At 48.9% G+C, this 19,098-nt stretch overlaps 7 protein-coding genes across 7 annotated transcripts; 3 read left to right on the top strand and 4 right to left on the bottom strand.

Annotated features, from left to right (window-relative positions):
* Positions 1–196: 196 nt before the first annotated feature.
* N7477_000560 (uncharacterized protein) lies at positions 197–823 on the bottom strand (the record flags this gene model as incomplete). Its single annotated transcript, XM_056962223.1, has 1 exon — positions 197–823. The coding sequence occupies one exon, from the start codon at positions 821–823 to the stop codon at positions 197–199; it is 627 nt and encodes a 208-aa protein (XP_056827226.1).
* A 2,516-nt stretch (positions 824–3,339) lies between these two features.
* N7477_000561 (uncharacterized protein) lies at positions 3,340–3,967 on the top strand (the record flags this gene model as incomplete). The annotated part of the gene is made up of 2 exons (XM_056962224.1): positions 3,340–3,544; positions 3,684–3,967. The coding sequence occupies 2 exons, from the start codon at positions 3,340–3,342 to the stop codon at positions 3,965–3,967; spliced, it is 489 nt and encodes a 162-aa protein (XP_056827227.1).
* Positions 3,968–4,458: 491 nt separating this feature from the next.
* Positions 4,459–9,983, top strand: N7477_000562 (uncharacterized protein; the record flags this gene model as incomplete). Its single annotated transcript, XM_056962225.1, has 5 exons — positions 4,459–5,343; positions 5,439–5,687; positions 5,738–7,782; positions 7,841–8,862; positions 8,926–9,983. 5 exons carry the CDS (start codon positions 4,459–4,461, stop codon positions 9,981–9,983), a joined length of 5,259 nt encoding a protein of 1,752 aa, XP_056827228.1.
* Positions 9,984–11,031: 1,048 nt separating this feature from the next.
* Positions 11,032–12,852, bottom strand: N7477_000563 (putative GABA permease; the record flags this gene model as incomplete). Its single annotated transcript, XM_056962226.1, has 5 exons — positions 11,032–11,399; positions 11,454–12,296; positions 12,355–12,587; positions 12,644–12,704; positions 12,774–12,852. 5 exons carry the CDS (start codon positions 12,850–12,852, stop codon positions 11,032–11,034), a joined length of 1,584 nt encoding a protein of 527 aa, XP_056827229.1.
* A 1,196-nt stretch (positions 12,853–14,048) lies between these two features.
* Positions 14,049–14,895, top strand: N7477_000564 (SDR family NAD(P)-dependent oxidoreductase; the record flags this gene model as incomplete). The annotated part of the gene is made up of 2 exons (XM_056962227.1): positions 14,049–14,514; positions 14,576–14,895. 2 exons carry the CDS (start codon positions 14,049–14,051, stop codon positions 14,893–14,895), a joined length of 786 nt encoding a protein of 261 aa, XP_056827230.1.
* Positions 14,896–15,054: 159 nt separating this feature from the next.
* N7477_000565 (GFA family protein) lies at positions 15,055–15,540 on the bottom strand (the record flags this gene model as incomplete). Its single annotated transcript, XM_056962228.1, has 1 exon — positions 15,055–15,540. The coding sequence occupies one exon, from the start codon at positions 15,538–15,540 to the stop codon at positions 15,055–15,057; it is 486 nt and encodes a 161-aa protein (XP_056827231.1).
* A 324-nt stretch (positions 15,541–15,864) lies between these two features.
* Positions 15,865–17,934, bottom strand: N7477_000566 (uncharacterized protein; the record flags this gene model as incomplete). Its single annotated transcript, XM_056962229.1, has 10 exons — positions 15,865–16,037; positions 16,093–16,284; positions 16,352–16,471; positions 16,525–16,651; positions 16,714–17,097; positions 17,157–17,259; positions 17,321–17,337; positions 17,388–17,432; positions 17,493–17,594; positions 17,665–17,934. The coding sequence occupies 10 exons, from the start codon at positions 17,932–17,934 to the stop codon at positions 15,865–15,867; spliced, it is 1,533 nt and encodes a 510-aa protein (XP_056827232.1).
* Positions 17,935–19,098: the final 1,164 nt, after the last annotated feature.

The following is a 19,098-nucleotide window of genomic DNA, read 5'->3' on the forward strand; positions in this document are numbered from 1 at the left end:
CCCGCGTGGAGTCAACCAGCTATTGACCCTGGATGTTCAGTTCCTTCCCGAGTCTTTCTCGCCCTTAAACTCTCTCATGTCGCTTCCTTTCTCGAAGCGGCTTTACCAAGGTTCCTCGCCAGTAGACCTTGTCCATTGACTTTCGGCGTCCGGGTTCTGGATGGGGGCCCCCTCCTTCCCCCAACCGGATATTCCTTCAGACCGAGGGTTCGGGGGAGAACAAAGCACTCTGATGTCCCTCTTCCAGGTCGCTCTGATTCGAGTGATTCATATGGATCACAGGGAGGCTGAAAGCTGGGAAGAACGGTCGCATCCATGAGTTGAACACCTGGTGGGTCCAATGCTTTTGTAACAGGCCCCGGATGATCTGACTGACCTCCACATCGGGGATCGATCGAAGTCTAGAAACCGATCGCTTCCCAAATTGGAAGCTCCCAGAGCCTACACCCAATTGGCGAGATCCGGGGCCCAAGACTTTGGTACCTTTGATCCAGCAATCTGCGTAGCTAGTGTTGTAAGGCTGCTCCTGGACGTGGATCTCGTCTGGAGTAATGCGAACGACAGGACCTGCCGTAGTCAGTGACGAGTCTTTCCGATGTGGTGGAGTATGTGGAGAGTTACCATAATTCAGGTGCATTTTTGCAATCTCGTCATTGAAGGAGCTGGCACCCCCGGCGGAGAAATATACCTCATAGAGACCCGTCACAGAAGCGAGGCGGGGCCCCGGGAATCTGCTCAATGGATGAATATGAAGACGATAGATGAGGGTAACCAGGCAGTAGGTCAGTACGCTACCAAGCAGAAAACAAGCGACCAGTGTCATTGTGAATCTGGATATGAATGTGGAGAGAATTGTCGGGTTCAAGGCGGTTCAGGCGCTGGGGTGTGATGTGGTCAGCGAAGATAAGCTAGGCCAAGATGTCGAGGCAAAGTGATGGATGAGAGAAAATTAAAATGGTTTTGTTCAGCACCAATTCACTTCCATGCTAGTCTCATGCACAACCTCGCTACTGCCTCGTATGGACTTGCACCCCGGAAGTGGGATGATACCGCGTCAATGTGATTCCAGCACCAAGAATCACGTAGATGACAAAAAATATGTACAATACGGCTGAAGAAATCTAGGGCAGTACATTCGCTAGGATGATTCCATTTTTCTTTAATTTTTCTTTCTTTCTATGCGGCACACAGGCCAGCTCCCTTTTTCGTCCCACCATGTCCTGCAGGATATCGCAAACACCGTCAGTGATCAGCATGTTCGGTAATGATAATTGGTTAGTCTTCTCGATATACCGCCTCTCCAGGAACCCTACTGCATCGATTGCGAGAATTGACTCCTCGCAACTGCCGATTGGGCTATGCTCTCTATGAACTAAACAACACGAGGGGCTGAGGGCCCACTTCTGTGTCAGTGGGCAATTGCCAATCCGAGACCGCTGTTGTAGACCGCTGTTTTGGGTCGCTCACCCCTGCCCGCTCTGTGACCTGTCCATTTACATCGGACGGTGAAGCAGCTCCTCAAAGCTATCGAGCGTCATCCTGCATAGGATAGAGGGATTGTGGGGTGGATCTTTGAAAACCACGGCGATCCCTTTAAAGAACTGTGGGGAGTAACTCTCAGTGGCCAAATTGTATACTACGTAAGGAAATAGGGTATAAGGAGAAGAGGCGACAGGGTAGGTGAAGGTGTTCATGATCGGACCCTCGTGCAGATGGCCACGCCTGCAGGAATAGCGCATCGAGGTTACACAGTCTGAGGCATGGAATATGAAGTAAATCTCTGAGATTCGCTTGCAGGGTTTCCATTGTCAGATAATTTCCTATCATCAATTCCAATTCATACTTCACTTGTGGCTGAAAAGTGATGTCGTTGGACCCCGCTTGGGTCTGACACACAGACAGATGGAAGGATGCATGATATCGCAAGCTATTTAATTAAGTTTCATTTCCATCGTGCACTATAATCTTAATAAAGTACACGTCAGTAGTCCTTCCTCATTGGCCGTATGCAGTAAGCCTTTTTCTTGACGTTTTCCGATCTACATAAGGCTACTTGATGCGCATCCCACTTGAAAGACCAGGAGACGCCGACCGTCTTGACCATGCGCAAGGCGCCCTTTCTGGAAGTTGAGAAAAAAGATCATAAATGAGAGGGCGACACTCCTGCCCTATACCTTTTCACCCTGGATGGCTCGTGCTTTGATGTCCATCCAAACCTCCTCAACCACGTATCTGATAGCAGCCAAAGCCAAGTCCGCAGTGCAATGAGCTATCCAGCACAGTCGATCAAACTTGTGTTGGCGTCTTTCTTTACCGCAACCAACAACTTGTGTATCTCCTATTCAAGAAGATCAGTTACCTTGCAATATATATGATCAGTCTAAAATAAGAGGACCGAATATATAAAGATTAGCTTGTTTTTTTTTGCCTGTTTCTGCTTCACCTGATGGGCTAAGACATCTTTCGTCGGCATGACAGTCGTAAGCTTGGACTCTTGTTTGCCATTTGGGCAAGCTGTTGGAAGTTTACTAGGCTTTTGAGTATGATGTTATGATTAATTCCTACCGTGCAAAAAGTCACTGGCTCAAGAAATAAAAGCTATGGCTCCAAATTTGCGTGAGGACGTAGATCTTGTAGATTTAGTGCAAGGGCTCCATTATCATGCAAAGAACTCAGCAGCGACAGAAGATTTGACATTGTCTGTGGCATACTACTCTTTACAACAAGGAGGTCATGCATCTCGCAAGTAGAAACTTCTTTATCTTTTGTAGGAGGCTTCAATAGAAAGTGGAGACTTAAGTACTAAACGGCCTCCACGGCCCTCCCTGGTCCTCAACCTGAAATCGGTCCCGGGAGGACCCTATTTTGCTCGACTCGGATCAGGGGCAACCTAGGAGATTTTCCTTTTCACAAGGTCATTGCGAATTGCTCCTGGAATGATTCAACTTTCCCAGGGATTCTTTGACCAAAATGCAGTATAAAGTGACCAAATCTCATTTCATTCGAAGGACATATATTTAGTTGGTAACAATATCTAACATAATGGCATTTTTGAACCACTGAGTCTTCCCATTCAGAGCTTTACGCAGAAGGGCCGAGACACTGTCCCACTTCCCGAGCCCTCAATGGTGATTACCGGAGTCGCTCGCGTCCCAACTTTTTGAGGTGGATAGGTCCGGCTCATTTGTAACCGAGCTGCTCCGTAGTCTTTTTTGGGGTTAGTCTTGTTTTCCTTCAAATGCTAAGCGTTGACCCTTAATACCGCGGCCAGGTCCTAAATGATTGTTTCCTTTCGCGCATTCCCCTGAGAAACTGTCATTTCAAAACCTCGGTAGCACCATGAAGCTTTCCATTCTTTTCTTCGCTGCTCTCCTCGGAGAGACAGCCCGTGCCTACAAACTCGGTGATAAAGCCACCGGAACAACCGATCCCGATGTGACTGAGAACTGTAGTCAGTGGGCGAACAGTATTTCTTCTGGTGATACCTGCGAGAGACTCGAAGCCGACTTCAACATCGATTATCTGCAATTGCACGAATGGGCAAGTCATCGATCCACATTGGCTTTCTTGACAACTCGCTAACAAGACTCGTCTATAGAACCCTTCCTTGGTCGTGGACCCTTGTAATCCCATTGAGGGATGGAGCTATTGTGTTGCTAGCCCAGACAAGACAAATAGTCTAGCTAGGCTTGTTGGTACCGAAGCGCCGACTCTCAAGAACCCCAACTACACCGGTTCGTCTAGCGCGCTCGCGACAACTACGACTGCAACTTCTAGCCCCACTTCCACCTCCAGTACTGGAACTGAGTCGACAGCCACTGCATCGTTGAATGTGAATGCCAGTTCAACCGCTACCGAGTCGTCTACCTCTCAGCAGACAAACAATGTTGCTAGTTCTGGGCTCACCAAAATTCCTGCCCTCATCTTGTCTGTTGCCTTTTCCGCCCTGGCCTTGCAACTCAATTAGGCCGGGGGATTTGTATATTATTGTTATTGAGCCTGACGCTACAATTAGAAATTCTGGCTTCTTGGGGAAGGACATCTGTCTGTCTGCCTCCTCTAGGCCACTAGAAAGTATTTCTTTCGGTTCACTCTTGTCACTCTTATCTAAGGCTGAAATACCAGCTGCTAATTTGACCACTATAATGCGTGTGACTCGATTTTTTTCCAGCAATGTCATTCCTGCCTAGTGTTCCTCCATAGATTCATTGAAGCGGACTCGAAGAAGACTTCATGAGCCGTGGCAGCCTTGGAAAGGCGGTATGATTCGCTGGCAGTCATCAAGTGGAGCCTGCTGCCTAGGTCTGCCTGAAGCACGGGGCGATCTAAACCCAAAGCAAATCAACATATCCATCGCATCCACTTGATTCCGATCTATTTAATCTCCATCGCGCCATGATTTACCTCCTCAGCAAGTTCGTCAAAACATCTTTCGAATTTCCAGGCACCTAGCACACGATGACTTTAACCTTGCCTTCGGTACCGGTCAAGCACCAGGATTTCCTGGGTTATGTGGACTCACTCCCAGATACTCCCATTGGAGACTTGATCCGGCCTTACAACGACTATGATGCTGTTGCGCGGAAGATCTTTGCTCAAGATTCTTCTCATGTCTTGTTGAAGGACAAATGTGCTAACATTGTGCCGCTGTACAATGCCACTGGATCCGCCGATGTTCGAATTCGTGCGAGGGATCTGACCTCGGAGACACCTGAACAGAAGGAGAAATACATTCTACCTCTAAAGGACTCACAGCGCAGAAGCAGCGGCACGCCCGCTGTGGTGCCAAGCTTTACCGAGTTTCAGGAAAACTTCACCCTCTTCACTGAAGGCTCTTTGAGTGGCATCGACTGGAGCAACATCGTCGCTGCTGGCAGCGCTGTGGTCACATCGCTTCTTCCGGTACCAGAAACATACCGAGGTTCCAAAAGAGGTCTTCGTCGGTACTACCACGATGAGTTTGCCCCCGCGTCTGACGTGGATCTTTTCATCTACGGCCTGACCGAGGAGCAAGCTATTGAGAAGATTATGCACATCGAGGACGCGATCCGGAACTCAATTTTGTATGAGACCACCACCATTCGGACCAAGAATACCGTCACTATTGCCTCGCAGTACCCCACACGGCATGTGCAGATTGTGCTTCGGATTTACCGCTCGATAGCGGAGATCCTCACCGGTTTTGATGTGGACTGTTCTTGTGCTGCCTATGATGGCCAGCAAGTCTATGCCTCTCCTCGCGCAATTGCGGCGTATATGACCCAGACCAATCAAATTGATTTGACTCGACGATCACCTTCCTACGAGAACCGACTTTCAAAATATTCTCACCGCGGCTTCGAAGTTTTTTTGGCCCTCACTTGACCGCACAAAGATCGATCCGGTATGCAAACGCATGTGAGAACTAATTGGAAAATTAACTCATTTATTTCACCTAGTCCATCTTCGAAAGAAGCTTTGCTAGAACGGAAGGTCTAGCAAGACTTCTAGTTCTCGAGAAGCTTCCAAAGTGCATAGACCGAGATGCCTATCAACAAAAAAGACGGGAAGAGCGTGGCCGGCCCCAAATCAGTATCTATATGCGACGCCGCCAAGGCAGAGAGCTCAAGGGAAATCTCAAGGATGACTGGGAAGACGAGGTACCCGAGTGGCAGGAGGAGGACCAAGTCTCCAATTACCACACCTTCGTTCGTACCACACAATCAGCATCTCTTCATCTAGACTAACAGAACTACAGACTATTCCTTATGGTCGCAGATACAACGCACGAAATATTGAAAGGTTGCTCTACTCGAAAGATTTGCTACTGAACGCCGAATTCAATCAACCCAAGGACCGTCAAGTCTATCTTCATCGCCATCCAGCATTCTTTGGTGAAGCCCAACACGTCATTGGGGACTGCTGTGGCTCCTGCCCAAAGCCAGTCACCAAAGAAGAGTACACAATCGCCGAAGAGGAAAGCAAGATTTATATTTCTGGCAAAATTTCATTCATAAAGGATGATCCGGGTCGCCAAGAAATTGGAAGCTTCAATCCAATCACTGAGACTGATTGGACAGAAATGGCGTATATCGCCGATACTGAAAGATTGTGCCAAGCCATCGTTTCGCATGATTTCAAAGCTGTCGAAGATTTCCTCAAGCAGGAAGGCTCAAATTGCAACTACCGTGATATCACTGGGCGGACACCCCTCCAGCTAGCGTGCATGTCATCAACACCTGACATCGTTCAATGCCTTGTGAATCATGGGGCCCGCTTGGTTGCACGAATGGCTGATGGAAAGACGGCACTGCATCTCGCCGCTGCACGGGGCAATGTGGAAATTCTTCGAATTCTGCTTCTTAAAAGTAGTGAGAATGAAGAAGCCGAAGTCCAGGACAAGAAGCGAGAAAATGGGTTCGATGAAATTCCCGAAGACGAAATCGAAGGCAGCAGTCAATTGGATAGTGTCACTCGCACATCCGGCTCGTACGTCAAAATTGAAGTCGCCGATGATGACAATGACGAAAGTGATGCAGCCGACGGTAGCAGCATCGAGGGTAATGATGATACGCCGGACATTTACGACATCAATGCGGTTGCATGGGATAGCCTCACTACACCTTTACACCTTGCGATTCTCCACGGCCATGTTATGGCTGTCAAAGAACTTGTTTCCTCATTTGGAGCTGATGTTTTGATGCCAATCAAGATCATTGATGAGCGGACCAAAAAACCTCATGCAGCTATACTTACCTTGTTCCTCGTCCTTGGACTTCCCTTAGAAAAGGCCAGAGAGATGTCACAAACGCTGCTGGAGCTCGGTTGTTCTCCTGCTCAGGCGGATCTGGCTCAGTGGACCCCACTTCATTACATCGCCCAGTCTGACTACAACGAGCTCCTCGATCTCTATGTGGAGCACGATGGACCAGCAGTGCAGCGCGCTATCAATCACCTAGCAACTGTCGATACGACCTGGTACAGGACGAGCTTCACGTTTTGTTCCGCCTTGGTCAGCGCCATACAGGCCAGGAAGCATAAATCGGCAAAGAAGCTGCTAGAGATTGGCGCAAAGCCTAAGTTTGAGTTCGCGGATATTCTTCAAGCCACTAAAGATCAGGTTTTTCTCTATAACAATGATCATAAGGCTTCATTCTCGAAAACAAAGCAGCCAATTCTCTGTGCCATAGAATGCGATATGCCCTTGATTGCACTCGATTTGCTCAACCATGGGGCTGACCCGAATTCAAAAATCCTGGCCACAAACCAACGTGGATTCACAGCCTTAGACAGTGTGCGAGCTCAGCTCACAAAATTGCGAAGCTTCTTGAACGGAGAGCCTTCCAGCAAGCCGCGCAAGTTCGGACGAAGTGGGCCTACATCCATCAAGTTTGAACTTGATGACGAATCATATCTGAAGGTGTTTCAAGAGGGGACTTACAAGATGTTCTTTGCTGAAAATCAGCTGAAGAATGCACGGGAGACTAATAGGAAATCAAACGGACAGGACAAGTCCGCGAACCCCTATCAAAAGCCTCTCGGAATGAGTGAGAAGAATGAGGCTATCTCTGCACTAGTCCACGACTATGAACTACTTGAGAATGCATTACTGGCGAAGGGAGCGAAAACGATCGATGAACTCGATGCAAAAAGTGCCAATTCAACTCAGCTATCTCTACCTCTAAACCGACAAAACCAGATTAAACAACAGTTGGAGACAGAAGAGCCTTCCGTGTTCAAGTTCGAGTTCAAACTCAACAGGACGGATGTCACCGATGTCACTCGCGAGGGGTATTTGCAATTGTATGTTCTCATTCTGGCCCAGGAATGAAGTTTTGAGGCACTGACACTATCATTGCAGATTTGAGGCGGCGTGGAACGGCGACATCACATCGATCAAAGCGTTCACTCTCGGCCTGTGGGGTCCTGCTGAAGACCAGCCGCCGTTGGAGATTGCAGTTTGCGATGAGCTGGGATTCTCATGCCTCTCGCTCGCGGTTCTGCGCGGACATCTCTCGGTCGCAAAGACAATCATGCAAATTCTCCGAGCCCAATACAAGGGGAAGAAGCCCGAGACACCAATACGCCTTGAGATAGACAACGAAGCAGAGTCTTCGGACGACGAAGAACTCAACCTTGTGAGCCGTGAAGTGGACGAGCAATTCACCTTCGAAAACATCGGTGAAGTGACCACTCAAGTGAAAAGCAACGTTTCTCCAATCGGAGCATTGCAGAGAACCTGCAATGCTTTCCTTTTCTTGGGAAACTACAACTCGACCACACACGAATGGAAGTTCTTTTCATCTAATCCATCACACAGGCACTGGTATGCCTCGATCAAGGTCAATACTCTCATGAAATTTGCAATTCTCAACAACGATCTGGCTTTGATGGATTTCCTTCTCTTGGCTTCTCGGGAATGTCGCAATATGTTCCCAGAAGAAGAAGAATTTCAATATTCTCTGGAGGCATCATGCGAAGAGTTCCAGTTGGCGATGGCCTTGGGCCACACTGATTGTCTCGTGAAACTCATTCAGTCCAAAGCTGTTGGTCTCCCGCTCGCGAAGTTAAGTGAGAGCTCTGGTGTGCGGGTACATAAAAAGCCTGCATACTATCAAGGCTTATCAATCCGCGGCAAAAAGCGCACCGACTGGGCCAGCGCTGGGCGTCCTAAGCCGAAAGGGTCTCCTGAAGGACGACCACCCCTTTTGATCTCTGCTTTGCACGGGAATCTGACTACCACTGAGTGGTTCCTTGGAACAGCACCGGGTCGTCACTACTTGGAGTATTGCAACTCCCATCCAGATGATGAGAATGTCCAATTACTCGCACAATCCAAGCTTGGACTTGAAGGGTCCCTTCTGAATTGGCTACAAACAAGAAGTGAGTCTCAATCTTCCATTAACTTTCTATCCTGGTTTTTAATTATACTTACCGTGTGAATAGACAACCTCGTTCTTCATTGTGCAGTGATGTCTAAGCCATGTGCGAGATCTGAACAATTGGTACAATATTTGGTGGATCACCATCCAGAATGCTTGGAGGCCCGCTCCGAACGTGGACACACGCCTCTCGCCATTGCTTTCTCTCTCCGTCGAACAAGCTTTGCCCGGATCTTGATTGCTGCCGGAGCCAACCAGGCAACTCGTGATCCTGAAGGAAACAATTTGCTCCACATCATACTCCAACCAGTCGAAAATCAGGTTGTGAATAATGAACAAGACCCTTCTCCTCTGATCAGCCTTCTGGATCAAGAGCTCGTCTCCTCAATGTTGACTCAACGTGCCGGTACAGGATCATGGACACCTCTTGCGCGCCAGCTTGAGTCATTTAATCCATTCCATGATCGCAACCATGAGCTAGAATCGATAAAAGTTACAATGGCTTCCACTGTGACCCTTCTGTTGGACCTGGCCGAGCCTATCAATCAAAAACATCTTGAGCTTCTGGACGGGTCCGGAAATACCCCGGTGCACGTAGCTGTCAAGAAGGGCTTTTCGCAAATTGTCCAGCTCATGCTTGATCGTCGGCCAGATCTTCTCTATCGTGAGAATGCTACAGGCAGCACCCCGCTTGAGATGGCCACAGACGCATGGGTCAATGACACGACTCGCCACCCTCCCCGGCGCGTCTCTCCAGACAACCCCAATCGGAGCGTCAGTTGGGACCCCATGACCACGCCTCTCGTGGATCGTGACCCCAAGTACTTCCTAAAAGGTCAGGATTTCAAGAAGACCCAGGACAGGATGTACCAGGTCTGCCAGGATCATGCCCGAAATCACCCAGGGAAAAGAACCTTGGTCAGCCTGAATGAAGCGAATGCGCTGGTCAAAAGATTGGCCACGCAAAAGGTGACTACAGAGAGGAGTCATGTGCGCTGTCGCTACCGGAGAAGCCACCGCTTCGCAGAGGAGGAGGAAGAGGTGGAGATTGACGAGGTTGCTTTGTGGGGACAGCAGGCCTCACGCTCAACACCTGTTACACATTTGTCAGTCTTTGGTTGAGATCTTTGACTGTATTGAGGACCATATCTGGTCGAAAATATCCCACGAAGTGTAGAACAATTTTGGAGTTGATTAAGATCTCACAGAAGACGAAAATATATAACAAGCGAAATAAGAAGCTGATTATGAGATGAGTAAGTTTTGGTGAATTGACAATTATATACCCGAGGTCGTCTTTCTCAAGTTCAGAATTTGTATCATAATCCTTCCAATTCGCACAATTGATCTCCAGGGCTTGAGTGTCTACGAGCTTCTTGGCCTCAATCCACCACTCTACAAACTGCAGTGCGAATCCTTCGTACACCGTCCAATATGGCAATGCATCAACCAAGCACGGAGATCATCGGTCTCTAACACGAGGAGTAGATAGCCATTACTTTCAGAACGGCCGTATCTCTGTGTTGTGGGGTTTCCATAGAATTATTACTTCCATCCCATAGGCTCATGAACAAACTTCGCGTAATTCCTCGATATTATGTCACAGAGAGTGGCTATGAAGATAAATATAACAAAAGTTAGACTCCCAAGAAGCTCAGCCATAACCTTTCCTATTAGAATTTCCCCGAATTACTCTCTTGCAAAGAACCCACCCCTCGGTATCATTCTCGGCGTACCGGGATCCGGTCAAGCGCCCACACGAATCCCGCAGTAAGACAGGTCACACAAGCTGCATGGAACAACAGCACCTTTTCAAGTTCACGGAGAAGAAGGACCCCAGAAAAAGCAAGATATTCTTATTGCTCCGATACAAAGCTTAAAGGGCGCCGTATATTCTGATTCAGGTCTCATTTTTTATGATGATGGCTGTCCCAGGTTGGACGTGTGATTTTGGATTTAACGCTGATTCCTCACGAGTGCTCCTCTCATGATGAAGAGCACTTGGTGTATTCAAGGAAAGCACTTCAGACTAGTGCCAAAGTGGAAGGCAGGTTCAAGATATTTCGCAACTGGGTGCAAAAAAGCATTTGCTATTTGTGCGTGCTCATTCTCACGTATGTACATTCTCACATATTGATACAGATTCCCCGCACGCCGAGAGATCACCAAATTAGGTCTTCTTCTCGTCGACATCGGCCTCGGCCGGCTGGGAAGTATTTTGGGCATTGTTCAAGCCGCTTGAAAAGATCACGGCGCCAGGACCGGTAAATTGCTTACGACCAGTTGTAATCCATGTGATTAAGCTGATCAGCGCAATCACCCCAATAGCAGCACTGGTATAATTCATCGACTCCTGGTTGACGGGGGCTGCACTCGGGAAGTTGAATGTGATGGACGCAAAGAGCAAGAAGGTTAGTCCCACGATGTTCAGCCCGATCGACACGGGAGTAGAAAAGGCGTAGGGACCAGTGAGCTTGGTGATGTGGCCCGTAAAGTAGCCAATGAGGCGTGCACCCAGGGCCATAGCATAGGAGAGGTCTAGTACTGTTATGTTAGTCGCGGTTGGGTAGGAACGAGAATTCTAGAACTTACAAAAGCCTTCGGTAGAAATTGAAATGACGGTCTCGAAGCCAGTTGTTGTACCGAACTCAATGGCGTCCAGTGCCAACTGTACGGCGAGCGTCAGGAGAACGGCATTCACTGGCACCTGGGTCTTGCTGTTGACCTTGCTGAAAGTCTTCGAAAAAGGAAGGCCATTATCACGCGCAAAGGCGTAAATGGTTCGGGAACTTTCAGCCAGAATGTTGTTACCGGCTACGATGACAATCACTGCGATCATGCTGGACAATATACATGTGGCGGCCTTGTTACCGGTAGAGTCATAGATAATTTGAATGACCGGAACACCGGTGCTACTTTCGGCAGTCTGGGTGATGTCGCCGATGCAGAAGCACAAGGTAAGAAGAAACGCAAATCCAGTCACAGCACCCAGAACCACGGCCATGACGATAGCCTTTGGTGCCTCTTTGGAAGCTGACTTCATTTCCTCGGTCATGTGCGAAGGGGCATCGTAGCAGCACATTCCGAAACATGACTGCAAGATACCAATGATCGCAGCCATCCCTGTGCCCCATCCTGTGGTGTTTTCAAATTCCTGGAATACGAATGAAGCGGGCTGCAGGTGATCATTGGTGGCAAGAAGTGTGATGGTGACAATGACGAAAGATCCGACATTCCAAATCAGAATAAACTTGGAAATCTTGTGTAGCAGATGAGAGCCCCAAAGGTTGACGGCAGTAGAGAGAAACGCGACGAGGTAGGCGACCAAGACCGTTTGCCATCTCTGTATCTCATATTCTGGATACACGACATTCGCCATTCCCAGCACGAAGTTTGATGCAATGGAGTTGTTCGTGGCGCCCATTGCCAAGATACCTGGATCAAACGTCAGTTTCTCTCAGTGACTGGGTCGATGTCTCAAATTTGTACATACCAATAATCAGGAACCAGCCAGTGATATACGAAAGACCACGGGCGATTTTGGGAGGAGCGAGAGCAGCCACCCAGGAGTATTGGCCTCCTGCCACAGGGTACATGGAGCACATCTCGGCCATGGGCATGGCCACAGCAAGAGTCAAGATGCTAACCCCGATGAAACTGAACACCATCACTGGTGGGCCACCAGAAGTTACCCCAACGATGAACACACCACTGAGAGCCGTCCATCTGTGAAGATTGTCAGGTCTGCTACATTTAGTGACCCGGGAGATGGCGATACTCACGATGTCACGACACTGAAACTGAAGCCAATCATACTCAGTAGGCCAAAAGACCGTTTGAGTTCTTCAGGCAATGTCAGTCTCGACCGCGGACCTTATTTTGCTTGTTACGTTTGGTTCAAGTCAAGCTCACCTTGCTCATATCCCAAGTGCTCCAGACGAACATCTTCATTGGTAGTGTCTGGAAACACCGCCTTGTCCTCTTCTGACATGCTTGCGAATCTTTCTAAGAACAAGATGGTAGTTGATGAGATACGAGGACCAGCGGGTTATTAAGACATATAAACCCATCGGCAGGGACTCAGAGATTCGCCTCATCCTCCATGCTTTCCTAGTCAACCCCCATGGGAAACCGTCTTGTGATAAGACGATAAGATAGATAGTCATCTCGCCTTACTCGATCGAGAAGGTCTCCGCGACGGTGGTGGATCCGGTCTACCAGTCCCCTTCAAGGCGTTATTTGCGGGGAGACCAGGCTATACCTCGATATCGGCCCAATTTGGCCTGATAAGAAGGTCCGAGTTGCAATTGTCATTTCTCCGGGGGGGGAAAGCTTCAGACCCGACAACTGCTATCACTCAGTGGATTTCTGTCGTTCCGGATTGTGTAATAAGAAAGTCCAAAGGCTTGGTCGTCTCCTGCTGTTGCCTTTATCGTATTAGCTTTCCGCCCATCCAGGAATTGCTGCTCGCGGAAAGCGTCCGATCCTATCTCAGGCGAAGTCCCATATCTCTAGAAAGTGAAGCTTGCTACCGGCTGCCAATTTGGAAAGATGGCGTTTATGTAGGGTTCCCCTATCGGATGGGCGGAATGAGTCTCGCCGAGAGCCAACGCTGGTCTTCCCAATGAGGCAATAGGGCATAGGGCTTCCGGAACAGATGATTCCGACCCCGAAGCCCCTGTAAAGTCGCGTGGTACGGACCGTCGTATTGCAGCCAGGGGATCTACAGGCGAATCATGCATCGTGTTATGCAATGTCGGGCAGCTCACTTGCCAGAACTGTCTATAAGAGACTTCTCGGCATTTAAACAGAGGTTCTGAGCACCTACAAAGTCATATCTTCAATTGTATCTCTGCTCATTCCTTTCCATCCCACTCAAAAATCCGGAAAATTGTCATTTGATACACGCCGTATCCAAATTACAGCACGGCACGAACAAGCCCCTTGAGTGGTTCGATGCGGGTGCCCTGGCTGCTTCCCAGGAAACTCAACCACCGAGCCGTGGCCAGAAGTGAACAAACTAGAATATTATCTTACGAAGGCTCGCCGGGGACGGATATGATACTTTCCGTAAGCCACGTGTACCATCATATATTTAAATCTGCCGTAGCTCATATCTATTCAAACTACACATCACTTTCCGCCTCTCCTAAATTTGTACCCCCGCCACGTACCCATTCTCTCACAATGTCTGAACAAATCCTCGCCGGCAAGACATGTCTCGTCACTGGTGGTGGCGGTGGCCTGGGCAAAGTGATTGCGACCAAATTCCTTGAGGCTGGGGGCAGCGTCGTCATCTGCGACGTAAACGAGGAGCGACTGCAGGAGACCTCGGCTGAATTGTCATCCAAGGGACCTTTCAAGGCCATCAAGACCGATATCACCGACAAGGAAGCTGTACAAAGTCTGTTCGATGAAGTGATCCGCGCATTCGGCAAGATCGATGTCCTGGTAAACAATGCCGGAATCATGGATCAATTCGACCCTGTGGGAGACTTGGACATTGAGCTCTGGGAGCGTGTGATGGCCATCAACCTCACTGCGCCTTTCCTTCTGAGCAAGCTGGCTGTCAAAAACATGCTGGAGCAGGAGAAGCCCGACGGTCGTATTATCAACATCGTTTCAGTGGCTGGTCGTGCTGGCTGGGCTAGCGGTATGTTTGACTGGTCTGCTTTTCTTTTCTGTTCCGTATTATCTAACACGACCTCTCTCAGGTGCTGCCTATACCGCCAGCAAGCACGGTCTTGTCGGTTTGACTAAGAACACTGCGGCTTTCTACGGTGCCAAGGGCATCAAGTGCAACGCTCTTATGATGGGCGCTATGCAGACCAACGTTGCCGATGCATTCAAGACGGGCATCAATCAGGAAGGGTATCAGAAGATGAACACCATCTTCGAGTCGATCAAAGCCCCTTACTGTGACTTGGAGGAGGTGGCCGGTTTCTGTACCTCAATGACTTATGGCAAGGGAGCTAGCATCATTAATGGTGCTTGTATTGCCATGGATCAGGGCTGGACTGCTACTGTCGGCTAAGAGCTTTGTGTTCTTGAGAAAATAAGCGACTCTTTCCTATTAGCGAGGCTTTTATATATGGAAACTTGGAGTTCTTCGAGGAACTATGGCAAATAACTTTTGTACCATTAATCGATTCGTTCATCAAGCACACTGTTCTTCATTTGCCATGATGGCCCTTCATTCTTTAGATATTTCTGATGATGACACGAGAAGATTCAGATTAGGCGGCTCCCGCTCCCACTGCTCTGCGTCCTCGGGGATGTCCACAATCGCATGCTGAGTCCAGATATGAACCACCTCCCGCATCATAACCTTATCTAGATTTTCAAGACAGCCGCCCTTGACATTGGTAGTGGCGGTAGGGCCTGGCCTCTCTCCCGGGGCGGGCATGGCATCACGGAATCGATGCAAGATTCTAGAACCGCAATTCGAGCAGAACAGACACTCCATGTGTCGTCCTTTGAGAGTGACCCGGGTGTAGATCCCGATATAGTCAGAGCTGGGCTCAGGGAGCTCGAAATAGGGCAATATCGCTGTGATGCCATGGGCAGATGAGCTTTGGTGCTGGCATTCAGTGCAGTGGCAGGCGTAAAGTTTGAGGGGTTTCTCTGTAGGTGTGGTAAATTTTATGTTGCCACACTGACAACGTCCTTGCATGCCCATTGCAGTGTACGCGATGTTTTTCTGTGGTGGCTGTTGTTGTGAGGGGGGGAGGAAACGTCAGTGAGGGGCACACGGCAAGCCAAATACGAGATTCCTCAATAGCCTGCAGCTTAGAAATAGAAGTCCCAATGGCATGACATTCAATGTGGTGCAAGAGTCTGATTACAAAGCCATCTTTTTCAGTTGTTCTGACGGGTCAGTCAAAAGGCTACTCTACATGGTTCTCTTAAATGATAGATACATCAGCGATTTTGAGGATTCTACCCTTAACTCAGGACAAGGTATACTACCATTCCGATTCCAACGCCCAACCTAGCCCAAAAATCAGGATGACTCGATTAGCTCTGGGGGTGGGCGTCTTGCAGGGAAAGTAGCCTCCCAGGCACTCATGACTTTCACCAAGAGGGCCTCTTGGTTTCTTCCAGCGATGGCGGACACCCCAAACGGCCGACCATTATAGTCCAGATATCCCAGAGGCATGGAACAGAGCGGGAATCCTAGGCGGTATGTTAATATCTGAATACTAGAAATCTCGTCCCAATGATAACCTACCTCCAGCCGTTGCCATGGATGTGAGACTACAGTCCGTAGGGCCGAGGATGACGTCTACATCATAACTACTGAGTACTTTTTCAACACCCTCGTCCCTTGCCACCTTTCTCAGGTGTGCTAGATGTCGGTCGTAGTCTTCTGAAGACAAGTCCAGTTCTTGTGAGTTGACGAAGGTGTCTTGTCGCGGGTGATCTAATAGAGTTGTGTGTCAGATGTGAACGGGTGCAAGCAAAACGCGAAGAGACAAAGCATCACCCACGTGAAGGTAGCTCCTGATCAGCATGTTTGATATTATAATCGATGACTTCTGCGAGCGAGCGCACCTCGCTCTCCTCAAGGTCTTGAAGGTAAGCATTGATTTCCCGCTTCTCATCGGCCACTAAGAAGGTTTAGTCCAAAGGAAATAGTCGCACAGACTGGACCAATACGCACATATGATCTTCCATTCGCTGTCCTCGTCATCAAGCTTCAACTTGTCATCCGTGACTAAGTCAACGTTGTTGACAAACTTCTTTGCATGAGACTTGATGACCTCGTATGCTTGACGAATCTCGCGAGCCTATGATCTTATAAGCCGCCGTTCTGTGACAATTCAACATAAAAGTTCTGAGTTGAACGTACCATCTGAGCTTCTGCATCATTGGCAGTCTTGACATAAGTCTCGGGGAACTTCCATATCTCCGGATCAAGAACTGCGACCGAGATGTCGGACCATGATCTGCTAAGATCTTTCGTGTATGAAATAGAAGGATCCCTTCCAGTGATGACATCCAAGAGAGCCGCCAGATCGTAGGATGACTTGGTCATGGGCCCAGCCGCGTCAAATTTGGAGGAGATGGGCACGATCCCACTTGAGGACACAAGACCAATTGTTGGCTTTATCGTGTAAAGTGCCGCACGGCCAGAAGGTATTGTGAGGGACCCGTCTGTCTCGGTGCCAATTGAGAAGGGCGCATAACCAGCAGAGACGCCAACAGCGGACCCAGTGGACGAACCCGAGGGATTCTTGAGACGCGGTCAGCGGTGCGGCGCTCTTGCCTTCTCTGTGGATGATTGGTACTCACGGAATGGCCATCGTGCGAGTCCTCAGGGTCGATTCCGCCGCGAACATACGCGGATTGTGTTTGACCACCTACTGCGGACCAGCCATTTGGCATATCGGACCCTCTGCTACCTTGTCAGCCACCAAAATTCTGTCGAGTAATCAAGTTTCGGGTGCCAGTAGTACCGCGCATTTGCAAATTCCTAAACACGTCAGTGGATTCCAGTCGCATCCGGGCGAAGTGGACACTTACAGCTAAGTTAGCTTTTCCCAAGATGATGAGACCCGCGGCGAGAATCTGGAGTAACATTAGCTTAGGGTGATTGAAATTCGAATACCAAACAATAGGCTGACATACTTGATCGATAATTTTGGCATTCCTTCGCGGCTTTGAGCTCAGCAAAGCAAGGCTACCGGCACTTGTCGGAAGACCTAGGGCCGGGTGAGTAGCAATGTTGTCCTGAGACATGGTCAGAATCCATCTGAAGGCCAGAAAAAGCCAGAAAAAGCCAGAAAAACGCTGCACTGACCTTGACGATGATCGGGATCCCGTGTAATGGCCCACGGACTTTTCCAGCTGCTCTCTCCTGGTCAAGCGATTTGGCTGCGGCTTTAAGCAGGTCTTTCGGGGTTGTCTGGATCATTGCATGAAGCCTGCCATCGTGTTTTTCAATTTGAGCCAGATATTGGTCAATGAGTTCAAGACTCGTCACCTCGCCATTCTCCAACAACTTTTGTAACCCTTGAGCATCAATTGTCAGGACATCCAGGCCCTTCGCCTTCAGGGTCGCGGTAGTCATTGGGGTTGACGCTTCAATGGATGCGGAATTACAGCCACTATTCGCACAATGATCACCAACAGCTTTTTTGCCGTCGTGACTGTAATACAAAGTCGTGAAGTAAATTCTTTCTTCTGGATTCGACCGGTGCCAAAGATTACACGCGATCGTGGGTAAACCGGTGTGGGAAATGAGGGGCAGCGCTAGAGAGACGGCGGGGGCCGCTTAAGTTTGCTCCAGTTACATCAACAGTCCGAGGATGGATGGACATTGAAGTGCTTCAATGGGAAAGAGTGCCTGGCTCAATCTATTGAAAACCTGCGGGACGTCTCTCGACTGATGTGTGCTCTACTATTTCATAGGCATTTCAGATCAAGATAAAATGAATCATGAGTTGCCTAATCGCGAAGAGATGCTTGGGAGCGACTTGGAGAATTGTCAGTTGCAATGTGCTACTTAATAAATTCTCCGGCCGTTTTGCTTCAAGAGAAATGCTGCCTTCGTGCCTCTTGGGCGACAGAAGCTAGACGCTCTCAAACATTGGCGTGCCGTGGCATAGAAACTACTGCAAGAAATTAGAAAGAAGGATCGTAGTCGTGGATGAGGAAGAATCGGTCTTGGGGAATGACCGAGAAAGTTTTTGATGCTGAAGAGGTACTGCACTCGGCGTTGTCCTCTGATCATATTGGATGCTCACAATGAATACATTCAACGCGGTGATCTACATGACCAAGTGCCGTAGCAGGCGCGCTACAACAAAGGTAGTAGTTTGGGTTTTCCAAAGCATTGACCTTGAGCTCAATGTTGACAAGATACGTCGACATACTTTTGAGTTCGCTTGGGGGAACCAGGCAACAGCGGAGTGTGTCTACAACCTTCTCAATAAATCGACTCCTGGAGACTTGTTTTGTCTGCATAATATGACGCGATCGACGAGACCAGTCATATGTTTGATTTGATTTGATCGCTCTGAAAGAAAGGAGTGCCTGCTTTGCCTCGCTGTCTAGGGACCGCGGTCGCGCCTATCTATGCCAGCGCTGCGCAGGGTACTGTCAGATCCAAGCAATTTAGCTTCCCTGCATCAATGAAGAGTCTTCCTTGGATACAGCAACAGGTAACCGTCATTGAGTCAGGCTGCGCCGTTTGGAAGGTGTCTTCGGAGAGGCGGTGGCCAGATCGAGGCTA

The sequence above is a fragment of the Penicillium maclennaniae genome (assembly GCF_028827695.1).
Source record: "Penicillium maclennaniae strain IBT 15551 chromosome Unknown utg000001l:1.0-3280838.0:1.0-3283122.0, whole genome shotgun sequence".
In the NCBI taxonomy this organism is placed as follows: domain Eukaryota; kingdom Fungi; phylum Ascomycota; class Eurotiomycetes; order Eurotiales; family Aspergillaceae; genus Penicillium; species Penicillium maclennaniae.